The following is a 21028-nucleotide window of genomic DNA, read 5'->3' as shown; positions in this document are numbered from 1 at the left end:
ATAGTCCCTCACAATGCACATAACGGTGGACAGAACATGTGTCACGGAGTACCCTGTAAAACAAAATGTTAAAGGCTTGACTATATTTTAAAGTGCTTTTTAGGGAACTTTTGTATACTGCACAAGGACTACCCTGATTGCCCACGAGAACCAGAGTAAATGTAACAAGTCAAACAAAGGTCTCATGAGACTTAGTCACCAACATTTCTGCTTGCTTTGAAAGTATGCAAGCTCAAGTAATAATGTACAAGGCACAATGGCCCTCCTTAAGACATTGGCGGTCTTTTGGCAAGACCGCCATTGTCGTGGGCGCCAAAAGACTGCTAGTGTTAGCGGTCCGAAGACCGCCGTTTAATGACTCACCAATGGATTCCCTTCCATTGACAGGTGAAAGTCAGACACCGTCGGCCTGACCAACAGCAGGTGAGAGGCGGTTCGACCACTAGCACCGCCACGCCGCAAGGACTCCGCCCGCCGTATTATGAGACATAATAAAGCACGGCGGTCTCGGCATGGCGGTGCAGCTCTGGACCCGCTGATTTGCATCCCCTCCCGGATGACCACCTCGCCCAGACAGGTAGGTGGACTGACCGAAAGAGAAGGGGGAGGGGACGGGGTAGTGTGTGTGTGTGTGTGTGTGTGTGTATGCATGCGTGGAGGGTGTGTGTGGAGGGGTGGGGGTGTCTGTATGCGTGGGTGGGGGTGTGCAAGTATGCTGAGGGGGCTGGGGCTGTAAGTATGCGGAGGGAGGGTGGTGGAATGTATGCAGGCGGGTGCTCACCTCCGGCAGTTCGACCACTCTGGCGGTACTGGCGGCGTTGTGGCCCTTGGGCTTCGGCCAAACCACCAATGTCATAATACAACGTCTTTACCACTGGGCCCGCGACGGTAAGACTGCCACCACGTGTGGCAGTCTCCAGACCGCCACACTCGTAATGAGGGCCCATATCTTGTATGATGATTGTTTTCACATCTTTAGTATAAGATGTGAAATCAATCATCATACAAGATATTGTGTCATGTACCCTTTTTCAATACCATTGGGTATGATAAAAGTTAGCAGTTGAGCTTTCACACTATCAAAGCAAAAGTATAAGTGTTGGTGAATGAGTCCCACAGGCCATTTGTTTGGCGTATTACTTTAGGGAACTCAGGCAGTATTCCCCAGCATGTTTGCCTTAGTTTTCTTAGATGAATGAGGCCTCGGAAGGCATACTCCGACATCCCAACTTGTGACCACAAACTGTAAGGAGTTGGATTTTCCACAATGAGCTTGCTAAAGACGCATCCAAGACATTTCTTCCTGAGCCCATGTAACTGTTATGGGAGCCATTAGTAAAGGTTCACTAGGCATGAGTTTGTTAATGTTCAGAAAGGAGTCAGCTACTTGACAGGTGGTAAATGCACTTAAACTGATTCCATCCTGTGGCGTATCAATGTGATGGGCCCTTGCATGGCCGCAGTATGTTGATTTAAGTACATTGATAGGTTGGACTGGGCCCGCGGCTGGAGGTATGAAAATCTTGTGTGTCGTGTGTGAATTGCATGTGATCATAAAGGGGTTGGTGCCTTGCCATGCCTATATGGCTCACCTTCTGAAGTCTTGCTATCAATATTCAGATACTCTGATAAGAATTTGTGCTTTGAAGCCATCATTTCTGAAGGCGCTAAAACCAACCAGTGTAAGCAGTGGATTAACTAACAACTTAGTACCAGATTTATATCTGTGGCGGTAAGACACCTCTTACTAAGAACTCCTTTTTTGTCATTTATGAGTAGCTGTGGATTTGGGCACTAGCTCAGCTGGCACTTAGGCAAACCTGAAAAAAAAATTCAACTAGAAAGCCAGAGGGAGCCCAGGAGTGCATGACTTGCATAGCCCTCACCAGATAATATTACCCAGAAGCCCTTGTAAATGTTAAAATTTGTTGAGAAGCATACATTTTCATCACATTTCTGTGACTGAAAGACATGGAATCTACGTGAAGCCACAGGTTTCAGACCACAGTGAGTTCCAACACCCCCCGATAAGAATGGTACCCCAACTTGTGTGGATGGCCCAAGAGAGAAAGAGACAAAAGGCCCTAAGTCGCTGACTTGAGAGATTAGCAATAGGGGTAGGTGCGGTATTTGGGGTTGTGCTGTGGCATCACCTATGCAAACCACAACATTCTTGAAAACTAGATAAAGGAAGTCCAAGGTGGTTTGCCTTGTGTGGATCCCACAAGGTTTTCTTATCCACAATGGTCTACAAACCTCAAACTGAATGAAATCACATGCTTACCTTCCATTTCTGTGATAGGAAGTTCCAGAATCTACAGGAATCCACAAACTTCCTACCACTCTGCATTACCCTCAATTTGTTCCGATAAAAATGCTGTCCCAATTGTGTGGCTGGGCTTACTACCTGCTACAGGAATGGCTCAAACACCAAGGTCAACGGGAGCCCTTGCTAGGGGACTCTGATTGACCTTGGTTTGATCAGTTTCTGTCACAGGCAGTAGGCCTACCCACACAAGTGAGGTACCATTTTTTTAATTGGGAGACTTGAGAATGCCGCGTTGAGAAAAATTTGTGGTTTCCCTCAAGTTCCCGAACTTTCCAACACAGAAATTGTTTTTTAGTCAAGGTTTGAGGTTTGCAAGGGATTCTGGGTGAAATAAACATGGTGAGACTTGCACAAGTCAGCCCACCCTGGATACTCCAAGGCACCTAGTTTTCAAAAATATACAGGTTGGCTAGGTTTCCCATTGTGCCAGCTGAGCTAAGGTCTAAAATTTAGAACTACCCACACTGGAAAAAAGGGTCAGCCCTTGGTGAAAAAATGTGAATCCTCCTCAGTACGTTTTTAGCTATTGCCTGTTGCAAGCACCAAACATACCCACACAAGTGAGCTACCATTTTCATTTGAAGACTTGAGGGAGCACAGAATAGTAGAACGGTTGTTATTGGATTTCATTGCATTTGTACCTTTCAAACGTAAGCTAGTGTATTCAAAAGATGACAATTTGAAAAATACCCTTTGAATCATACACTAGTAGGAGTACCCACAAATTCAGACATGTGCAAAAACAAACAGTGCTCCTAAACTCTATTTCTTGTGCCCATTTCAGAAATACGTAGATTTCCTTGATACACATTTTTCACTCTGCCTATTTCGCTATATGAATTGGTTTATACTCTTTACTCAATGTAAAACCATTGTACGATATAGCTCAGTTGTTGGCTCTGGGTACCTTGCGTTCTTGGAAAGTCTACCAACCCTATATATCCCCACAACCAGAAGGGTCTAGTGTATGTAACGGTATATTTCTTTTGTCAATCAGCCATTGTGACAAAAAGTTACATATGAAAATGGTGTCACAAATAGCAATTTTTTCCTACTCATTTTCAATATTTCAAGTTATTTTCCTTGGGAAAGCCTTGAGTAATATACACATATGAACTCTTGCTGAATTCAGAACTGTATCTACTTTACAGATATCTAAAGCTTTTCTGGATCACCCATGGGTTTCACACTGGTGTCCACCACAACCTGGAAGTAGGTTGAGAGCACAAAAAAATAGGAAAAATGCACTACCTCTTAGAAAAATGCCAAACTATGGTACAAAAGCAGATTTTTTTATTCAGTTCTGCATGTTCCTGGAAGCTGGGAAGATTGTGACTTTAGTACAGCAAACCGTTCATGGACACCATTTTTAGGAAAAAGAAAAACAGACTATTATCTGGAACACTTTTTCCCTATTTTTCCCAAAAAAAAAAAAAACTCAAACGTTTGCTATTTTTTGCCTATTTTCTCAGTCCCCTCCAGGGGGAATCCACAAACCCTAGGTACCTTTAGAATTCCCTATTAAAGTTGAAGCATTCGACCACAGAAATCAGATTTACTGTGAAGGAATTGGGAGGACATAACCTCTCAGTGAGGAAACGCCTGCCTGAATGAGGAATGGTCCAGCTGTACTGACAGCCCTCAGGTAAAATTCAGGTTCAATGAGGACGACGCCAGGTGTCAAACTTGATGTCATTGCCGTCTGTGGTACCTTTGGGGATATTAACTTTGGGGGGATACTTTGCCACAGCAGGCAGATCTGTTAACGCCTATTCGATGGGAGGCCACCAACTTTAATTCTGCATCTGGCCAACGGCAGGAGAGAGGACAGGTGCTGCAGAGTCTGGCCTAACCCTGCTTTAGGATGAACTTGAGGCACCGTAGATCAGGTTTCAGGGAAGCCCGAATTAGAATTCTGGTAACGGCAGCATCAGCTTAGTTTGAAGCGTAGGGTGTCAAATGTGCCAGTGCAGCCTAATCAACTTTATAAGAGGCCAGGTGTGCAGCCAGAAACTGGACGCTCTTTGGTAACTAACCAAAATTATCCTAATGGGAACAATGCACAAGGAACTAATATTGCCACAGTTTTGTTTACCAATCTCTAAGCATACTTTAAGAGGGTACCTCGCCCAGTCTGCTCATGCTGTGTAAATGTATACTGAATTAGTCATGTTCTGCAGACATAAAGACGTACACTTTTAAATGGAAATGCACATAAAAAAATATACAGCTCTTGTAAAGCATCCTGTGTTAAATTAGAGACATAAATGACATGTGCATCAAGTTTCCATAACATCCATGTCTTTAACATGATGATGAAGACAGTCTTCGGCATTCAAGCGGGAAGCCACACATTTTGAAGCTATACGTGCAAAAATAATATTTATGTGCACCGAACAGCTGCAGTACAGATACGAAAAATTGTGGCTCAAATATAACCATGCATATAATTTAAACGTATCACCATTTATTGACTGTTCTAGAAGAATGCAACATTTTCCAGTGCTTGCTTTTGTCAATGAGGAGACCACTTCCAAACTGCAATTCACTCGATCATCATAACGTGGAAAATATATTTTATACAAACAATTCTTTTTTTTTTTTTAATGTGTGAGAGGGAAATAACTGCTAGCTTTGGTTGTAAACACTTAATTACAGAAAATAATTTAAATTGGGTCTAAATTGTGGCGATCGAATTTCTTAAGATAGTTCCAGGCAGCAAAAGCGCTTCATAATAGAGGCAAGACTGAAAAGCTCCCGATCTCCAATTGCATAGTTATTTTAGTTTTGATAAAAATACAGGTCAATGATTGTCAAAAAGAACATGCTTCGATGAAAGAAAGTCACATCACCAAAAGGGTGAGCACGTGAGGTCCTACAAGAAACAAAATACCGTCACGACGAGGCAAATGCAAGCGTGTTACAGAATGTGACCATGCCTATCTTTCAGCATTTATCTCGGAGGAATGCAGGAGGGGTTTCCCTTTGATGGATCATTAAGATCTTTTTATTCATCCAAATTGGAACTAATATTTTTAGCATACAGTTCTGCGCTAACCTTGCACAGGGATTTTTATTTTAAGAAGAGACAAAACACCGAGCAACTAGACCGTTTATTTTTGGCAAGGATAAGTATACGATATTTGGATGTCATTCTTTTTTAACTCTGGAAAGTTTAAAATTTGGCACTAAAGTGAATTATTAGATGCGATGGATAGTAGTCCACCACAGTTAATAAAGTCAATTAATAACGTCACTTAAACTGGGCAGTTAAAGGTTTTAGTAACTTAAAACTCAGCTCAGTCCCTGATAGCTATGGCACTGGGCAGACAATCTTAACTTAAATAAATATGTAAAGCAATTACAAGTATCAAAAAAGTAAAGAAGTTAAAAACACAACACAATAATCCTACTCCAATATATAAAGTTAAGAAAAACGTTTGCAAAATGATACCAAACAACACAAATTCAGTAATTGGAACCGGATATTAATATTTCAAAGAAGAGAGTGGAAAATGCACCAGCAAAGTAAAGTATCCAATGCAAGTCAATGGTAACAGTAGACCAGGACCAAGGTGCAATTCCAAGTTGGCTGCGAGGAAGCTTGAAGTGGAAACACCAGGTAGATAAGTCCTGGTTAAAAACCAGGAAGCCAAACGGTTTTAAAATGTTTCTAAGCCCCACTTCAAAAAGGACTTTGTCACTTTCTTGACGAAAATGTTGAAATGTCTCAACACAGAATGGGACTTTTAATAAACCAATCAATCTGCATTTATAAAGCATAGCTTATCACCCAGAGGGTCTCAAGGTGCTAGCAGGGGGACCCAGGTCAGCCGAAGAGCGAGGTCTAGAGGCCCTTCCTCAACTGAGCCAGCGAGGGGGACTGCCTGAGGTGGGGCGGCATTGTGTCCCAGGCATGCGAGGTAGGAGAAGGATCTTCTTCCGTCCGTGTTCTACTTGATACTGGGGATAGGTGGGAGGGCCAGTTGAGCAGAGCTGAGTTGCCTGGAGGGTGTGTAGAAGGAAAGGCAATGGTTGAGGTAGGCAGGTCCGATGTTGTGAAGTGCCTTGTAAGTATGTGTCAAGAGCTTGAAAGTGATGCATTTGTTGACAGGGAGCACTTTAGGAACTAGGGGCCATATGTACAAACACATTTTCCCATGGACATAGTATGGGGAAAACCCTTTTGTACATCTGGCCCCAGGTCTCTCAGGTGGGCGGAGAGGTGGGTGTGGCGGGGGATGTCCATAATCGGTCTGACTTTGACACTTTGAGATTAAAAATCCTTCTAATGTGGATTCCTGCTGAAATTGAAGCCACCACTGTGAAACTGAAGTACGGATACCCAAAGCAGGTTGTGCCCCCTTGCGATTTGGAGATTTAATTGAGAAACTTTTATAGGTCACAACACAGAATGGCACTTAGTTGTCTTTTTTTTTTTCCTAGGAGGTGCGGGGATATTTGAGTAGGAAAAAGCGAATAATCCAATCAGACACCATAGAAGTTCTGGTTGAGTACGCTTTACAGCAAGTCCAGTTAAAGCTCTGGAAGAAAAGTTTTCAAAAGTTTCCAAACTTTGTTTTGGTGCCCAGATAACCACAAGAGTACATTTCTATTGCCATTAGCACCTCAGATGAGGCACTTGAAGACTCTCAAGGTGTCAAGCAGAGGCCAACAGCAGGGTCCAATCCAGGTCCATTCGCTACTGGCCAACTGGGCACTTTAGGAACTAGGCCTCTTGAAGCTTATTGCGTCTCTGCAGCCACAGGATGTCAGCCTTCTGACCTTAGGAGACCTTTGTCCTTGATACAAGTAGGAGCAGGTCCAGCACTTCAGGTCTCCTCACAGGTCTCAAACAACAGGTGCACCCCTTTTGTTCTTCTCCAGGTTGAGAAAGTGCTCCTAGGATGGTGCTACATTTTGGCTGGCACCGACTAGTCCGTGGAGTGGCTCCTCTCTAACTGATGGGGGTAAAATTTCCCAGGGACAAACCTACCCACTTTTGCAACTGACTATGAGGACAGAGGTTGGGCCTTTTCAGGGGTCACCCGACATTGGCTTGTGACACGGCAGGTCCCTTTGCAGTTAAGTTGTTGGGCCCACCCAAACGGAACTTCCATGTAGGGGAAGAAAACACCTCCCGCTCTCAGGCCATTGTCCCTGCTCTGGGAGCAATTTTAACCCCTCATTAAGCACAGGATGTTGGGCTGCTAGAGCACTAATGTAAACTGGCCTACAGGAGCCTCAGGCAGGTAAAGGGTAGCTTTCTACAATTTACCTTACCTAAATACTTATTATTTCCCAACTTCACTTCTGAATAAACTAACAAATATTAAAAAGAGTGGCTGAATTATTTGTCCAGCTGGTCCGAAACCAGAGATACAGAAATTATACTCTGTACTCTAGTTTGTTTAATAAGACAGCCAGGCCCTTCCACAGTAAAAATAGCTTTTAGGGAGCTTGTCACTGCAGAGGCATATGAATGCATTCCAATTTATAAAACCCATGCACCCTCCCTTGTAGACTACAAGGCCTACAGAGGGGTGATATATTTATTTATAATTAAAATTAAGGTCTTTCCCATGTCAAAAAGGTTATTTTGGCAGTTCATGATGAAGCTGTCAGGCTACACTGGTAGGCCTGAAGCTATGTTTCCATCATTACAATAGTAGATTGCACAGTAAGTGCTGCAATCCACAGGTGACTCAACATTCCATGCAGCGGGTGTAGTTTCTACACTATATCCTATGGCTTTATGGGAGAGTTAAAAATGCCAATCGGGGATGAGCCAGTTTTTACATGTTTTAGGGGGGACAGCGCACACACAGGGCACAAGACATCAGTACCCCAGTGTTCAGAGTATTAACAAAACACCATACAAATCAGCAATAAATGTGAATAACCATACAAAAAGGGTCATTTTTTTCACAAATTTATTTTGCTCAAGCATATATGGTGGCCATGGCACCAAGAAGTCTGATTTTCTTTAACAGAGAATACCTGTATTAGTGTTTACATCTAATGTAAAATTGCTATACACAAATTACACATAACATAACAGACCTAAATCTCTCATTGGTAATGCTGATGGAAAGCACAAAATATTAACAGCTAGCGGTTTTTAGAATTTCTCTTGTAGGGACCTTTTGTGCATTCGGAAATCTGTAAGGAGTATTATTTCTGATTACAAAATATTTCAATTATCCAACGTTTTTTGCTGTAAATGTGATTAGGTGTACATTCTTTACTATTAGCTATGCTAATGTAGAAGTGAAAATAACTAATAAGGGCATTTCAAATTAGTTCATGCATACTGAAAGAAGCAATGGAGACTGGGTGCCATTGAATTCAAATCAATTTCTTCATAATGCCTCGTGTTCCCAGAGACATTTTTCAAAGTGCAGTTGAAATTGAACATTGGTGTTTCAGACAGAAAGGTGTTTTAGTATGTTGTGTGCAGCCACTGCTAGAGCTTTTAGTAACAACTAATCAAATTTAAAGGGAAGAAAATAAATTGGAGATTATTTTGGGCCATATAACTGAAAAGCTACTACTAATATTGAAGGTCTGCCTTCTATATGAAGCCTTTCTTTGGAAATTTGTATTGAAGTGTAAATACACTATCTATACCTGATGCAAATGAAAGCAAAACACTTCTCTTCCCAATCCACTACGTTGTATATTAGAAGCTTTTTTCTGTACATGTAACTAGACCACTTTACACCCCTTGCATACTGGAATATTCGGGGGCAGTACTTACCTTTTCTTGAGCCTGCAAACTACTAGCCTCCGCGCTTCTAGACCAAATTCATGTATGGGAACAGTCATGATCTAGACCACATCTCCAGGCTTTTTCTTCCTTGTATTTTCTAAGGGCGAGTTTATAAATGCTTTGCAGGTTTCCTCTAAAGCTGAACATTTGTGTTTATCCAGTTTCAAAGCCTGAACACAAACACCAGCGTAGATGACCTCAAACGTATTATTTCACTTGATAAGGAGTGGTTTCCACCTGGTCTACCAGTGTTTATTCGGCTCCTGTATGTTTTCTACCTGCCTCACTTTGCTATGGGACTGTATCTAAAGCATTGTGGACATTCAGATAATCTTGGTCTTGCCACAATTCCAAGGATGAAGTTTCTGAGATTTCCTTCTTTCAAAACGAGTCAGTGTCCTCTCAGACTTACTCTCTTGACTAAGGATTGCCAAGTTTGCTTGAAGTAGTTAGACAGGTCTCTTAAAAACCCGTTATGGATACACTTTGTTTCAACAGAACAGAAACAGATGTCACTGTACGTTTACCTGCAAAATGCAGCTGTCGCCCAGAAAGGTGAATGAAGGCGGATTATAAATTGTATCATCTGCTTGTTAGGGGCTTGAGGTAGGATGGGGCTCAGAAGGAGGAAGTGGACACACGAGAGTTCAGCTGTTTAAATTAAAAGGACAGTTACTAGACTCCCTACTGAACTTCCACCACATGCAGCTGCATTTCAGAATATCCGTTTTTTTTTTTTTTTTTTTTTTTTTTTTACACTTTTCCAGTATTCATGTTTCAAGATTGAGGACCAACAGAGATTTTGTTCCCTCAAACTCAACCCCACTGGTTTCCTAAAAGACTCCAAAAAATAACTGGGTTGCACTTGAGTCAACATACATTTTCATCAATTACTAACTCGATGATTGGTCAACGGACACTTTGATTTTCAATGTTGTCAGCTCTTTATAGACGTTCTGTAGCTCCTTCCTTTGCAGCTATAATTTTTCTTTCCATAGACAATTTCCTTTTTCTTGCTGCTGCCTTTAGCGTTGATGCTGTTATCACCATTCAGAGGTGCGGTCATCAATGTGGATTGTTCCTCTGCAGACCGCATACGCTAATATACATTGTACGGAGTCTAAAAGTCCTTCTCAGATCTGACGATTGGACCTGATCTGCTTCCAAAAATTTGGTATAGCTAAAAGTTCTTCATAACGAATTTAACACTGCCTATATCAGCTTTCGCAAAAGGCCCAAAAGCAGAAGTTAAGGAGGATTTCATTATTTTGGGCACTCTACATTTCCTTGCACAAGCATATTATTGGAGTCAAGTAAGTTATTTGTCATGCTGTGAGCTTATGTCCCCAGAGTAGAACTTAAGAAAAAGAGGAAATTATAAAACATAAGCCAGAAAGACTCTAAACAAGAGGAGACAAACAGCAAACAGAATAGCAATCATGCGCAATCGGACGATGACCGAGATCATCATAGCAGTAGAGTAGCACACTAATTCAATAGGCAAAAGATATCTGAACTGAACAAGGACCTGTACTGCGTTATTGGTAACATATTTTTAGTAATGTATGGATACTGTAGGTAAGAGGGGAATGAACGTAAGCTCAGAGATTTGAAGAATCGAACAAGACTGAAGTGCAACATCTAAGAACAGTTGGCAGAAAGAGAGAGAAAGAGAGAGAGAGAGAGAGAGAGAGAGAGAGAGAGAGAGAGAGAGAGAGAGAGAGAGAGAGACTACAGAAAGGATGAACGAACATGCTAAAATCATAAAACTATGGGCCAGATGTAGCAAAAAAAAAATTGCGACTTGCAAATTGCGAGTCCCTGCGACTCGCAATTTGCAACTCGCAAATTGGAATGCAGTACGGTGTCTCAGACACCGACTGCGACTCGCTATGGGGTCGCAATGACCCACCTCATTAATATTCATGAGGTGGGTCGCTAATTGCGGCCCCATAGCGAGTCTAGGCACTCGCAAACATGGAGACCTCCATGTTCGTGACTGCTTTTCAGTTTTTTGTTTTTTTTTTAAGTGTAGCCCGTTTTCCTTAAAGGAAAACGAGCTGCACTTAAAAAAAAAAACGAAACCTTTAGTTTCAGTATTTTTTCAGGGCAGGGAGTGGTCCCTTGGACCACTCCCTGCCCTGAAAAAATATTTGTGGGTCCATTCACAAAGTGGAAGGGGTCCCATGGTGACCCCTTCCAATTTGCGAGTGGGTTACCATCCACTTCAAGTGGATGGTAACTGCGACTCCATTTGCGACCGCATATGCGGTCGCAAATGGAATTGCATTCCACTCCGAATCGCAAATAGGAAGGGAACACCCCTTCCTATTTGCAATTCTGAAATGCATATTGCGAGTCGGTACCGACTCGCAATATGCATTTCTGCATTGGGAAACGCGAATAGCGAGTCGCAAATGGCAATTTTTGCCGTTTGCGACTCGCTATTTGTTTACTACATCTGGCCCTATATTCCTATAGAAGGAAAGCAGAACAGCTAGGGGAACATTCAGTTATTAGTTAGTTATTGTGTTTTTACTTATTTTTCCTTACTCTTACTTACTTGGTTTAATTCTTCTGAGGTAACTAAGCGGGTGGCGAGGAAGAGGGGACTGCCTGAGACTAGCCCAGAGGAACCTTTCCACCTTGTGGAGAGAAGAAAAAAAAAAGTTTTGTGAGCCTATCAACATTTTGGATGAGACTAAAGGAATGTTTTGAAAATATATAAATAGTTCAATATAAACTTTAATTTATTCGATTCGGTGTCCGCAGGTTTCGTTGAGCCATATGAATTCCCACTCCAAACAACACAACACTTAAAAACTTTCAACAAGAAAGAAACACGCCTAACATCATACACACATGGTGCTTTTATTATTAAGTTTGAAAAAGGTGCATGAGTTGAGGAAATACTCCACTGACTTAGGGACGTGAGCAAACTTTATGTACCTGGCTTGCCTTTTAATAGTAATTGGAAGAGACAATCTTGATGCTTGTGTGCTAGTGGAGGCAGCCAAAAGATACTTGAGGGCTTTGATCAATCACCCACAATGTTAGCATACCACTTTATATATTCTTCTTTGGTCTGCAATTTCTACAAGTAGTTTATCTGATCCACGAAACGGTTTATTGATAATGAATACATCAAAATATGAATGTATCATGTAAAATGAATGGCATTCACTTCTAATGTACCTTGTTACACTGTCTTACCGCTTATGTACTATTACATCCTATCAAGTATGACTAACAAAAATGCAATGAAGTTTGTGTTAAAAAAAAATATTGGACTGCAATTTCTAGGTAGACAATTATTTGGTAGTTTCATTTGCTGTATTTTAATAACTCTGGCCTGATCCAACACTCAGTTACTTTTGATAATGGTATATTTAGTTAAGAATTGCTTTTTTCTTTCTTCTTTGGGTGCTAAAATTCCACTCTCCCTGCCATTTCAGTAACCTCTAACCAGTCTGTTATGAAAGCACGAATGTGGACGCAACTGTAGCTGTTAGTATGATGGTTAACATGCTATATGTGCCTATTTACTTGCAGTTGACTGACTTAGACCATCTGTTAACCCAGTATAAAATGCAAAAGCATTTTTATCTCAAACTATGTCTGCAACTGATTATTGTTATAAAGAACCGATTAGTTCATTTCGACTATGAATTCAGGATCTGAAATCCTAATCTAAGAAACACACAGGTATTTCAATGTACGGATCAATACCTTTCATTGTTTTCTTTCAACCTCCATCACTCACAACTCTGGTTTATGGTCATCAACAACTGTGTATTAGTTAGCTAGGAAATCAGTGGAGTGCTTCCTCCAGTCATTAGACACAGTCTGTGAGTCTCTCTCTCTCCATGCTGTAGGATGCGGCCCTCTTCCTCTCTTGTGAAGGGCTCTGTGGCAGCATGACTGTATCATCGTCTACTCTCTGGGGTGTCTCCTAGGCTCTATGACAGAAAGTTAATTTAGATAGGGGTGATCGAGCCTCAGTGGAGGCACCATAGAAGAACAGTATCCAGAAAATATTGATACACCAAAGTATACCACATTATAATAAGCTTATATTATGGAAGTAGTCACTCATGTCTCAACTAAAAAAAAAAAAAAAAAAAATGATCACTATTGAAAGAATGAAGCTAGATTCTCTTTATTCCACTTCAATAAGATACCAAGATTTTTACTTGCATAGGCAAATCATACACTAGCTGTGATCGTATTACAGCTGGATTCTTTAGAGATATACCAACCAGGGCCGGCTCCTCCATAAGGGCGGAGGAGTGCTGCTCCCCGCCAGCAGCAGCCGCTGCAAACCTTTTCCCAAAAAACAATCATAAACTGAGTTTATGATTGTTTTTTTGGGAAAGGGGCGGGGCCACGGGGTGATGAGTGTGGGGGGGAGGGAGTGCTCAGCACTCCCCCTCAGAGTGCATGTGTGTTTGGCCGGCCGTCTCAGGCCTGCCAAACACACATGCGCACTGGGCTGGAAAGAGCCTTCACAGGCTCCCAGTCTGCCTGGGAGCGCACTGGCTGGGGGCTCCCAGCCAATCCTAACGCTGCTCTAAGCAGTGACGGAGGAACGGAGCGGCGCGCAGTTGTAAGGTAAGTGTTTTTCTTAAAATTATTTTTTATTTAATTCAATTCTTCTCCCCCGCCTCCCCCAGGTGGCCGCCCGACCCTTCTAATTAGCGCGAACTGCAACTGATACCAACTGATACCAACTAAACAAAAAGAAAATCTGTAAGGAAATTTGAGGAAAGACTGCTGCCCCAATTCACACCTGTGGTTGAAGGGCAGTATTTTGCTCCTGGACATTGGTACAAGAATGTTCGTTTGACACTAAAACATCGTAATTATAATTCAACATTCCGTTCATGTTACCAATTTACCAGTGGTTGAGCTTATTTCCACTGGTAAAACCTCCCAGTAAGATTCTCTATACAAAGGAAGCTCCAATTGGAGTTGTTGTACGACATACCAGATATGGTAACACTGGCTTGTCTGAGGCTGACAAAGTGAATGCAAGTGCTGCAGTTTCTGCAAACCTGCATGTGCCCACAGATGATCCCAATTCACTGAGGGAAGAATCTGAGGAGAGATGAGAAGAAGTGGGTAAGAAAAGCTCACTCAGCCAGCACCCACAAAGAGTACTCCCATTTTACTGTTTTTAAAGGAGTATTTTTTCTATATTCTTTAGTTAATGTTAGTGCTTCTAATAAGAGGGAAGTTTGTGGTTTTACAAATACACTGTGTTTTCATATCGCTCACTAGAGTTTAAATAAGTGCTAGTTAAAATAAAAACAAATGTTCTGGATTGCCAATGTAATAATGAGGTTAGGATGGTGGAAAACAAGAAATAGGTTTGTTAATAAATATAAACATTGGCAAACTAACAAGGTGGTAGGGGTGTTCGAACTATGGTAGCATTGTGGGTCTGGCATGTGCTCCAAAAATGAGGAAAATACAGTAGGTGGATTATTATGCATAATACGACAGGAAACAGGAATGAATGTTTATTAACGTACCGCTTTTAGTGAATGCTGGCAAAAGTAGCAAGATGGTTCCTCTATTTGTAGAGGATAACTGTGGTAACATGGCGTACCAAATATGAGCATTGGTAAAGCCAACAGGTCTTGACTTCTCCGAGGTTTATTGGCTTGGGCAATGTTTTCTTTTCAGGCATGATGCACAGCAGCACAAGCTGCTGTGCAGCCTGGCTTGAAGTGAAGAAATAAAAGTGCTATGGCGCGGCCAGCGCAGACCGCATCATATTGCTTTTTTTTTTTTTTAGCCATGTTGCACAGCAGCCCATGCTGCTGTACAGTATGTTAAAAAAAAAATTAAAGGGGCCCGGGGGCACCAACACGAGGGAGATGCATGGGAGGGGACAGGCAGAAGCAACAACAGGAGAGGGGAAAAGCACATGAGAGGTGTGAGGAAGGAGGGCGGGAGCACCATATGGGGCAGTAATCCAGAGAAGAGATAAGTGGGAGGGGAAAGAAAAAATAGTACCCCAATTAAAGAGTGAGTAACAGATGGGCACTAATTCAGCTAAATTGATCTGTACTTGCTCCATGCTCCACACAAAGGAACGGAAGCGGTGCTTGCCCTGCACTGGTCAATTTGGAGGTAGCAAAGAAGAGCAACACTAAAGTCATCAAATGGTAAGCAATGGGTGGCCTACAAGCCCTTTTATGTAACAATACCGTCTCACAGGTGAGAGAGCGTGAAGAGCATCCTCTGTCACAGGCTCGACCTAATGAGACAGAAAGGACAGATGGTTGATTGCTGCGCACAAAATGAACTGGGTCAGAAAGTGAGATACATAGATGTGTTGCCTGGAGCTGCGACTTATTTTTCATTTGGAACAACTAAACAGACGGCTGATATGCCTATGTCAGTGCAAACATAGGTGAGAGCCTTTAAGGTGGTGACTGTCAATTAAGAAGATGCTTGGTGGCTATAGTAAGTACAGTTTAGTATGCATGATGTATATATGAACTAAAATGAGGCTGTAGGCTTGGAAGAAGTTACATTTTACTTTCCTTGTTTGTGTTTTATAGCCACATGAAATTTTATGTGAAGCCACATACTTTATGTTAAATCCTATAAAAATACAAACTTTCTGTAAGGTTGAAGATATGTTGAATAGCAGATTATTAGCTTTGGGGAATTTATATGTGGCAAAATTAAAAGATACTGCTCTGCTAATACTTGGATCTCTATGGGCCTTGAGGCATGTGGCTCAATGAACCTGGTAACAAGCATTAGTGGCACCATACTGTGCTTGCATCGATGGGTTTTATTACTAACATCAGGGGTCTCACATACTGCATAGAGCACTGAGCCTTGTACATCTTTTAGTGGACTAGTGATACGTCTGTGGCTCCACACCACTAATGCACCAATGGGTCTGGTAAGAGTGCCAGTGGCTCCCCATACTAAAAGCATCAGCAGGGTTAATAGCGATCATCAGCAGCCCACTGTATAATTGAAGGAAAAAAATATATCATTCAGCATCGGACCACCTCAAATAATCTTCTTTCTCCTCAGAGGACGAGGGGCTGTTGAAGAAACATTTGGATATCAAAGTGTGAGCCTACTGGTGCAGAAAATATACTGTTAATGACTGAAAAAGAAGATTATTCTATAGATCATAGAGTGTAATGCTGAAAGCGGGCACGCAAGTTGGAATGTGGCACCTGTGGGTAGGCATATTACTTGACTTTGCAGCCCATCTGTGTGAATAAAACTTTTCTTGATCTCTATGGGAAGCTCAGATGAAGGAGAAGTGTCTGCATGAAAACCGAACTGTAAAGAACTGCAGCAGCAGCATGGGGAAGGTAAAGAACTGCACATGCTACTGCTGATGTGGGGGATTCAGAAAGAACTGTACTTTGTACAGTGAAGAAAAGTTGAAGAAAAAATGTCTTATCTTGATTTTTATTAAAACATTGATGTGAATATTATATGCTTTTACTTGCTACTTTTATTATAGAAGTCACGAATCTCAAAATACTACACTTCCCAGAAAACCCTGAGTCACAAACTACAGGTGGAGGGGAAGCAAAACCACCAATCAGTCAAGCTTTATCTAAATACAGTAGTCATCAAAAAAAAAATAGGCTCTTTCCTTGATGTGAAGGTAAATTAAACTTCACAAATGAAATGTAAAATAACAAGGGATGTGGAATTCCTATCGCCCGACGCCCGGGACATCTTGTTTGGGGTCAAGGGCAACAAGTTTTTATGTTTACTTTGTCCTTGGGACAAGTAGGCCCAACCCCCTGCAGCACAAACCCTTTGGCTGCCTGTTTACAGAGAGTTGAACTCTCTGCAGTTGAGGTAATGTGTTTCCAAAAGATAATGCTGTTCGAACTTGTATTTATGGTTCATTATTTGAAAGCCTTCATTATTAGGGTGCGTGCTGTAAATAAATGTTTTAAGGTCACACTTCACTACTGACGTTGGTTCCAGTACAAAAAAAAAAAAACGTGTACACACATGTTTGAAAAGTTTAGGCTAAGTATAATGCTCCCAGAATGCTCTCTGATTATATGCAAATGAAGTGTCATTTAATAAAATGTGTTGATGCATGCTAGTATTTCCCAAAAATATTTCTAATGGAAAATCAGTGTAACCATTTTCAACACGATTATGGGAAGCATGAAAATAAACAAACACTGACAAAGCCAACTGATCTGACATACTTTTATAAGTCTTTTAGTTTCATCAATGCGTGTCTTGTTTTGACATGGCTTTTGTAACACTTTATTGTTGTGGGAGCTACCAGGCCCTCAACATTGTAACAAACATTGGCAAAACCTCCCCAAAAGGTTTTTGAACTCTTAAAGCACACGTTGCCACCAGCGGCATAACAAAGGCCCCGCAGCCGCCCTCCAGGGGGCCCCGTCAGCACAGCACCTGCCCTGAGTGAGTCTGGAGAGGAGGCTCCTCAATGTTCTTTGCAAAGGGGCACCCTCCAGTTTCGTTACGTCACTGATTGCCACTGTAGTTCCTGACACTGAACAAAACTACTTTGTGTGGCAATATGCTCCTTGTGGAAGAGCAGAATGCGATCACTCACAGTAAAGCCAGCCGAAAGAGAGATAAATAGAAGTTTAATTAAAACAAAATGTCTTTGTTAACACCAGACCTAATTAGGGACCAAGACCCACATGTAGGTAGCTTTTTGCATGTCGCAAAGAGCGACTTTTGCTGTTTGCGACGTGCAAAAAGCACATTGCGATGCACAAACCCAGTTTTGCGATTCAGTAACCTGGTTACCGAATCACAAAACGGGTTTGCGACTCGCAATTAGTAAGGGGTGTTCCCTTCCTAATTGCAACTCGCAGTGCAATGTAGGATTGTTTTGTGACTGCGAACGCGGGCGCATACCAATCGCAGTTTGCACCCATTTCAAATGGGTGCTAACACTTTCGCAAAAGGGAAGGGATCCCCATGGGACCCCTTCCCCATTGTGAATGTCACTGTAAACATTTTTTCAGAGCAGGCAGTGGTCCGCAGGACAGTGACAGACAGACAGTGACCACTGCCTGCTCTGAAAAAATGAAACGAAAACGTTTCATTTTTCGTTTTTGTTATGCATCTCGTTTTCCTTTAAGGAAAACTGGCTGCATTACAAAAAAAACCCCAAAAAACTGCTTTATTGAAAAGCAGTCACAGACATGGTGGTCTGCTGTCTCCAGCAGGCCACCATTCGTGAGGGGGTCGGAAATTTGCGACCCACCTCATCATTATTCATGATGTGGGCATTTGCGAAGCCCTTGCGAATCACAGATGGTGTCAAGGACACCATCCTACATTCGGATTTGCGACTCGCAATTTGCAGGTCACAAATCTGAACCTACCTACTTGTGGTCCCAAATTCTTAAAGAAAGTCACAAAAGTGCACCCATGGTATATGTCGTACCCCTATAAAATATTTGTGAACTGTATTTTAGCATGGGTAAACACGATGTGTAGATGTGCTCATGTGAAAATCTATTGAGCATTTGCAAGTTCATTTTCCCTCCAGCCACTTTCTTCCCAACCCTGGAAGAAGTTCTAATTCTGCCATTGTCAGGAGTAAATGTCCAACCTTTCTTATTATGGGAAAATATTAGAGAGAAGCTGGTAAAAATCTTTAAAACATGCAGGTTAGTTGGTTTGCAGACTCAAAGGTATTCCCAACCCTGGAAGAAGTTATATTTCTGCCATTGTCAGGAGTAAATGTCCAACCTTTCTTATTATGGGAAAATATTAGAGAGAAGCTGGTAAAAATCTTTAAAACATGCAGGTTAGTAGGTTTGCAGACTCAAAGGTATTCCAGCCCTGGAACTATTGCTTACTGCTTCCTCCAGCCCCAGTATGCAGATCTGCAGAAAGGTGGCAAAATAAGGAAATTGCTACAGTAGGGATTGAAACTCCAAGTATTCAAGCCCTACTATGGTAGTAGCCCTGGCATAATCAGAGAGGCTATTAATTGCTGCCATAATTTGTCGCCACACTACATGGCACCAAAGGGACAAGTAGATCTTTGTACAGGACAAGTAGATTTGAGAAGCAACCTGTCCCCTGGACAAGTAGATATTTTAATAAATTCCACACCCCTGAATAACCATCAGAGGAAACCCGGCAGAAACAATAGCTTTAATTCATTCTAATTCCCATATCAATCTTTAGGAATATCCAGAAGACTAAATGTTTGAGCGCCATGTGTCCTGTAAAGATGAAGCCTTCTGAAGAGCCAGGAGTTGCATCAACCGACGCTGAGAGAAAGAATCAAGGACATTTGTGATACTGAAAATGTAATAGGAGGGAAATATCTGACAACATATAGATAGCGGAAGGATAATATTCACCTCGATCTTTTTAAATCAAGATTGTCGATCACTATTGTAGCTCAGAAAAGCTGCATTTTGCTACAAGATGGGAGGCTCTTATTATGCCCTTTCTCCCATACCAAATAGGCTTGAAGCACCGGTTTGGAATAAAATGCCCTGAAATCTGATTCTCTGGACCAAGCCAGGAGATCTAATATTATCATCTAACCTTGTTTCACCCAAAAAAAGGCAATGTTGGTCTTATCTCCTCTTGTGGAACAAGCCCGAAAGGTTTGTGTAGCTTGTTCAGATAAAGACATAGCCTTAGCCCATCTGGATAAAGTAGGAAAAGGTACATGAGCATTGTTAAAAGATAACAAATGAGGAGAGGATTACTCAAGTGAGCAGTCTTTAATTCATAATACGAAAGGCCAATACACTCAATTTTGGATTAGAGTGAAAATAAGGATATTTATCACTAGTGAAAACATTCATCATGCGTCTGGTAACAGAAAGAACAACTCTGAGGAAGAAGAAATTCTTGGAGCCCTGCCATTTGCAACTCTTTCAAAAGTAAATTTAGTAGATTAGTAAATTTAGTTTTGCAATGATAGGGAATTGTAGTCAGGCCATGTTCAGATCAACTGCAAAGTTAGTTTAACATTTCATTTTGAATGTTAACAGAGTTTACAGGGTGGAATATCTGCTATTCATGGGCAATATATAGACGAAAGGAGACCAATCTGAGTTAGTCCTTGAAAACTTTAAGGCCAGCGAAATAGTTGATCTGTACCCATTAATAGCCCTGAAAGACGTACCTAGAGATCCCAAAGTGTAAAGGAAATTCAGAACTGAAAGGACGTTTTCTAAAATGGGACCGATTCCTTTCCACACACCAAACACCCACAAGCTTACCAAACTCTTTTTTTGTTAAGTCTTGATGGTACCCAGCACCCAGGAATATTTTATGAGGTTACCAGATGAAGGTAAAAGGCAAGTCAGTGACCAAGAATACCAAAAAGGTTTGAAGCCATTCTAGGATCAAATTGTGACTTGTGTGGGGATCATAGAGGAGGTGAGGATAAAATGGTAGCAACACAGAAACAACTATGGCATCTTGAGGAGCAATATCAACCAGGCCTGGGGCGTTCAAAATGGAGAACCAGGCCTGCGCCGCCAAGAGCAGGGAAAACCAGGCCTGCGCCGCCAAGAGCAGGGAAAACCAGGCCCGCGCCGCCAAGAGCAGGGAAAACCAGGCCCGCGCCGCCAAGAGCAGGGAAAACCAGGCCCGCGCCGCCAAGAGCAGGGAAAACCAGGCCCGCGCCGCCAAGAGCAGGGAAAACCAGGCCCGCGCCGCCAAGAGCAGGGAAAACCAGGCCCGCGCCGCCAAGAGCAGGGAAAACCAGGCCCGCACTGCCAAGAGCAGGGAAAACCAGGCCCGCACTGCCAAGAGCAGGGAAAACCAGGCCAGACTCATCCAGAGTGAGGAAATTACAGCCAGCAAGGCCTAATACCCAAGAATCTGTTAATCTGTTAATATTATTTAATTTTCTAAGCAGTCGTGGACCCCGTGGGCTGGCTCTGGACCCCCCA

General features: G+C 42.1%; 1 protein-coding gene across 2 annotated transcripts in view; it reads right to left on the bottom strand.

The window, feature by feature from the left end:
* MRPL42 (mitochondrial ribosomal protein L42) overlaps positions 1–21028 on the bottom strand; it is a 159810-nt gene that overhangs the window by 112526 nt on the left and 26256 nt on the right. The window contains exon 2 of one of the 2 annotated variants that reach the window (XM_069228967.1): positions 11665–11746. The exons of the other annotated variant lie outside the window; for it this stretch is intronic. Within the exon in view, the coding sequence (XP_069085068.1) occupies positions 11665–11746 (82 nt within the window). The remainder of the gene's footprint in view (positions 1–11664; positions 11747–21028) is intronic. 2 annotated transcript variants of the gene reach the window in all.

The sequence above is a fragment of the Pleurodeles waltl genome, chromosome 4_1 (assembly GCF_031143425.1).
Source record: "Pleurodeles waltl isolate 20211129_DDA chromosome 4_1, aPleWal1.hap1.20221129, whole genome shotgun sequence".
In the NCBI taxonomy this organism is placed as follows: domain Eukaryota; kingdom Metazoa; phylum Chordata; class Amphibia; order Caudata; family Salamandridae; genus Pleurodeles; species Pleurodeles waltl.
Note: the sequence above shows the minus strand (reverse complement) of the source record. Positions and strands in the feature narration are given on the sequence as shown.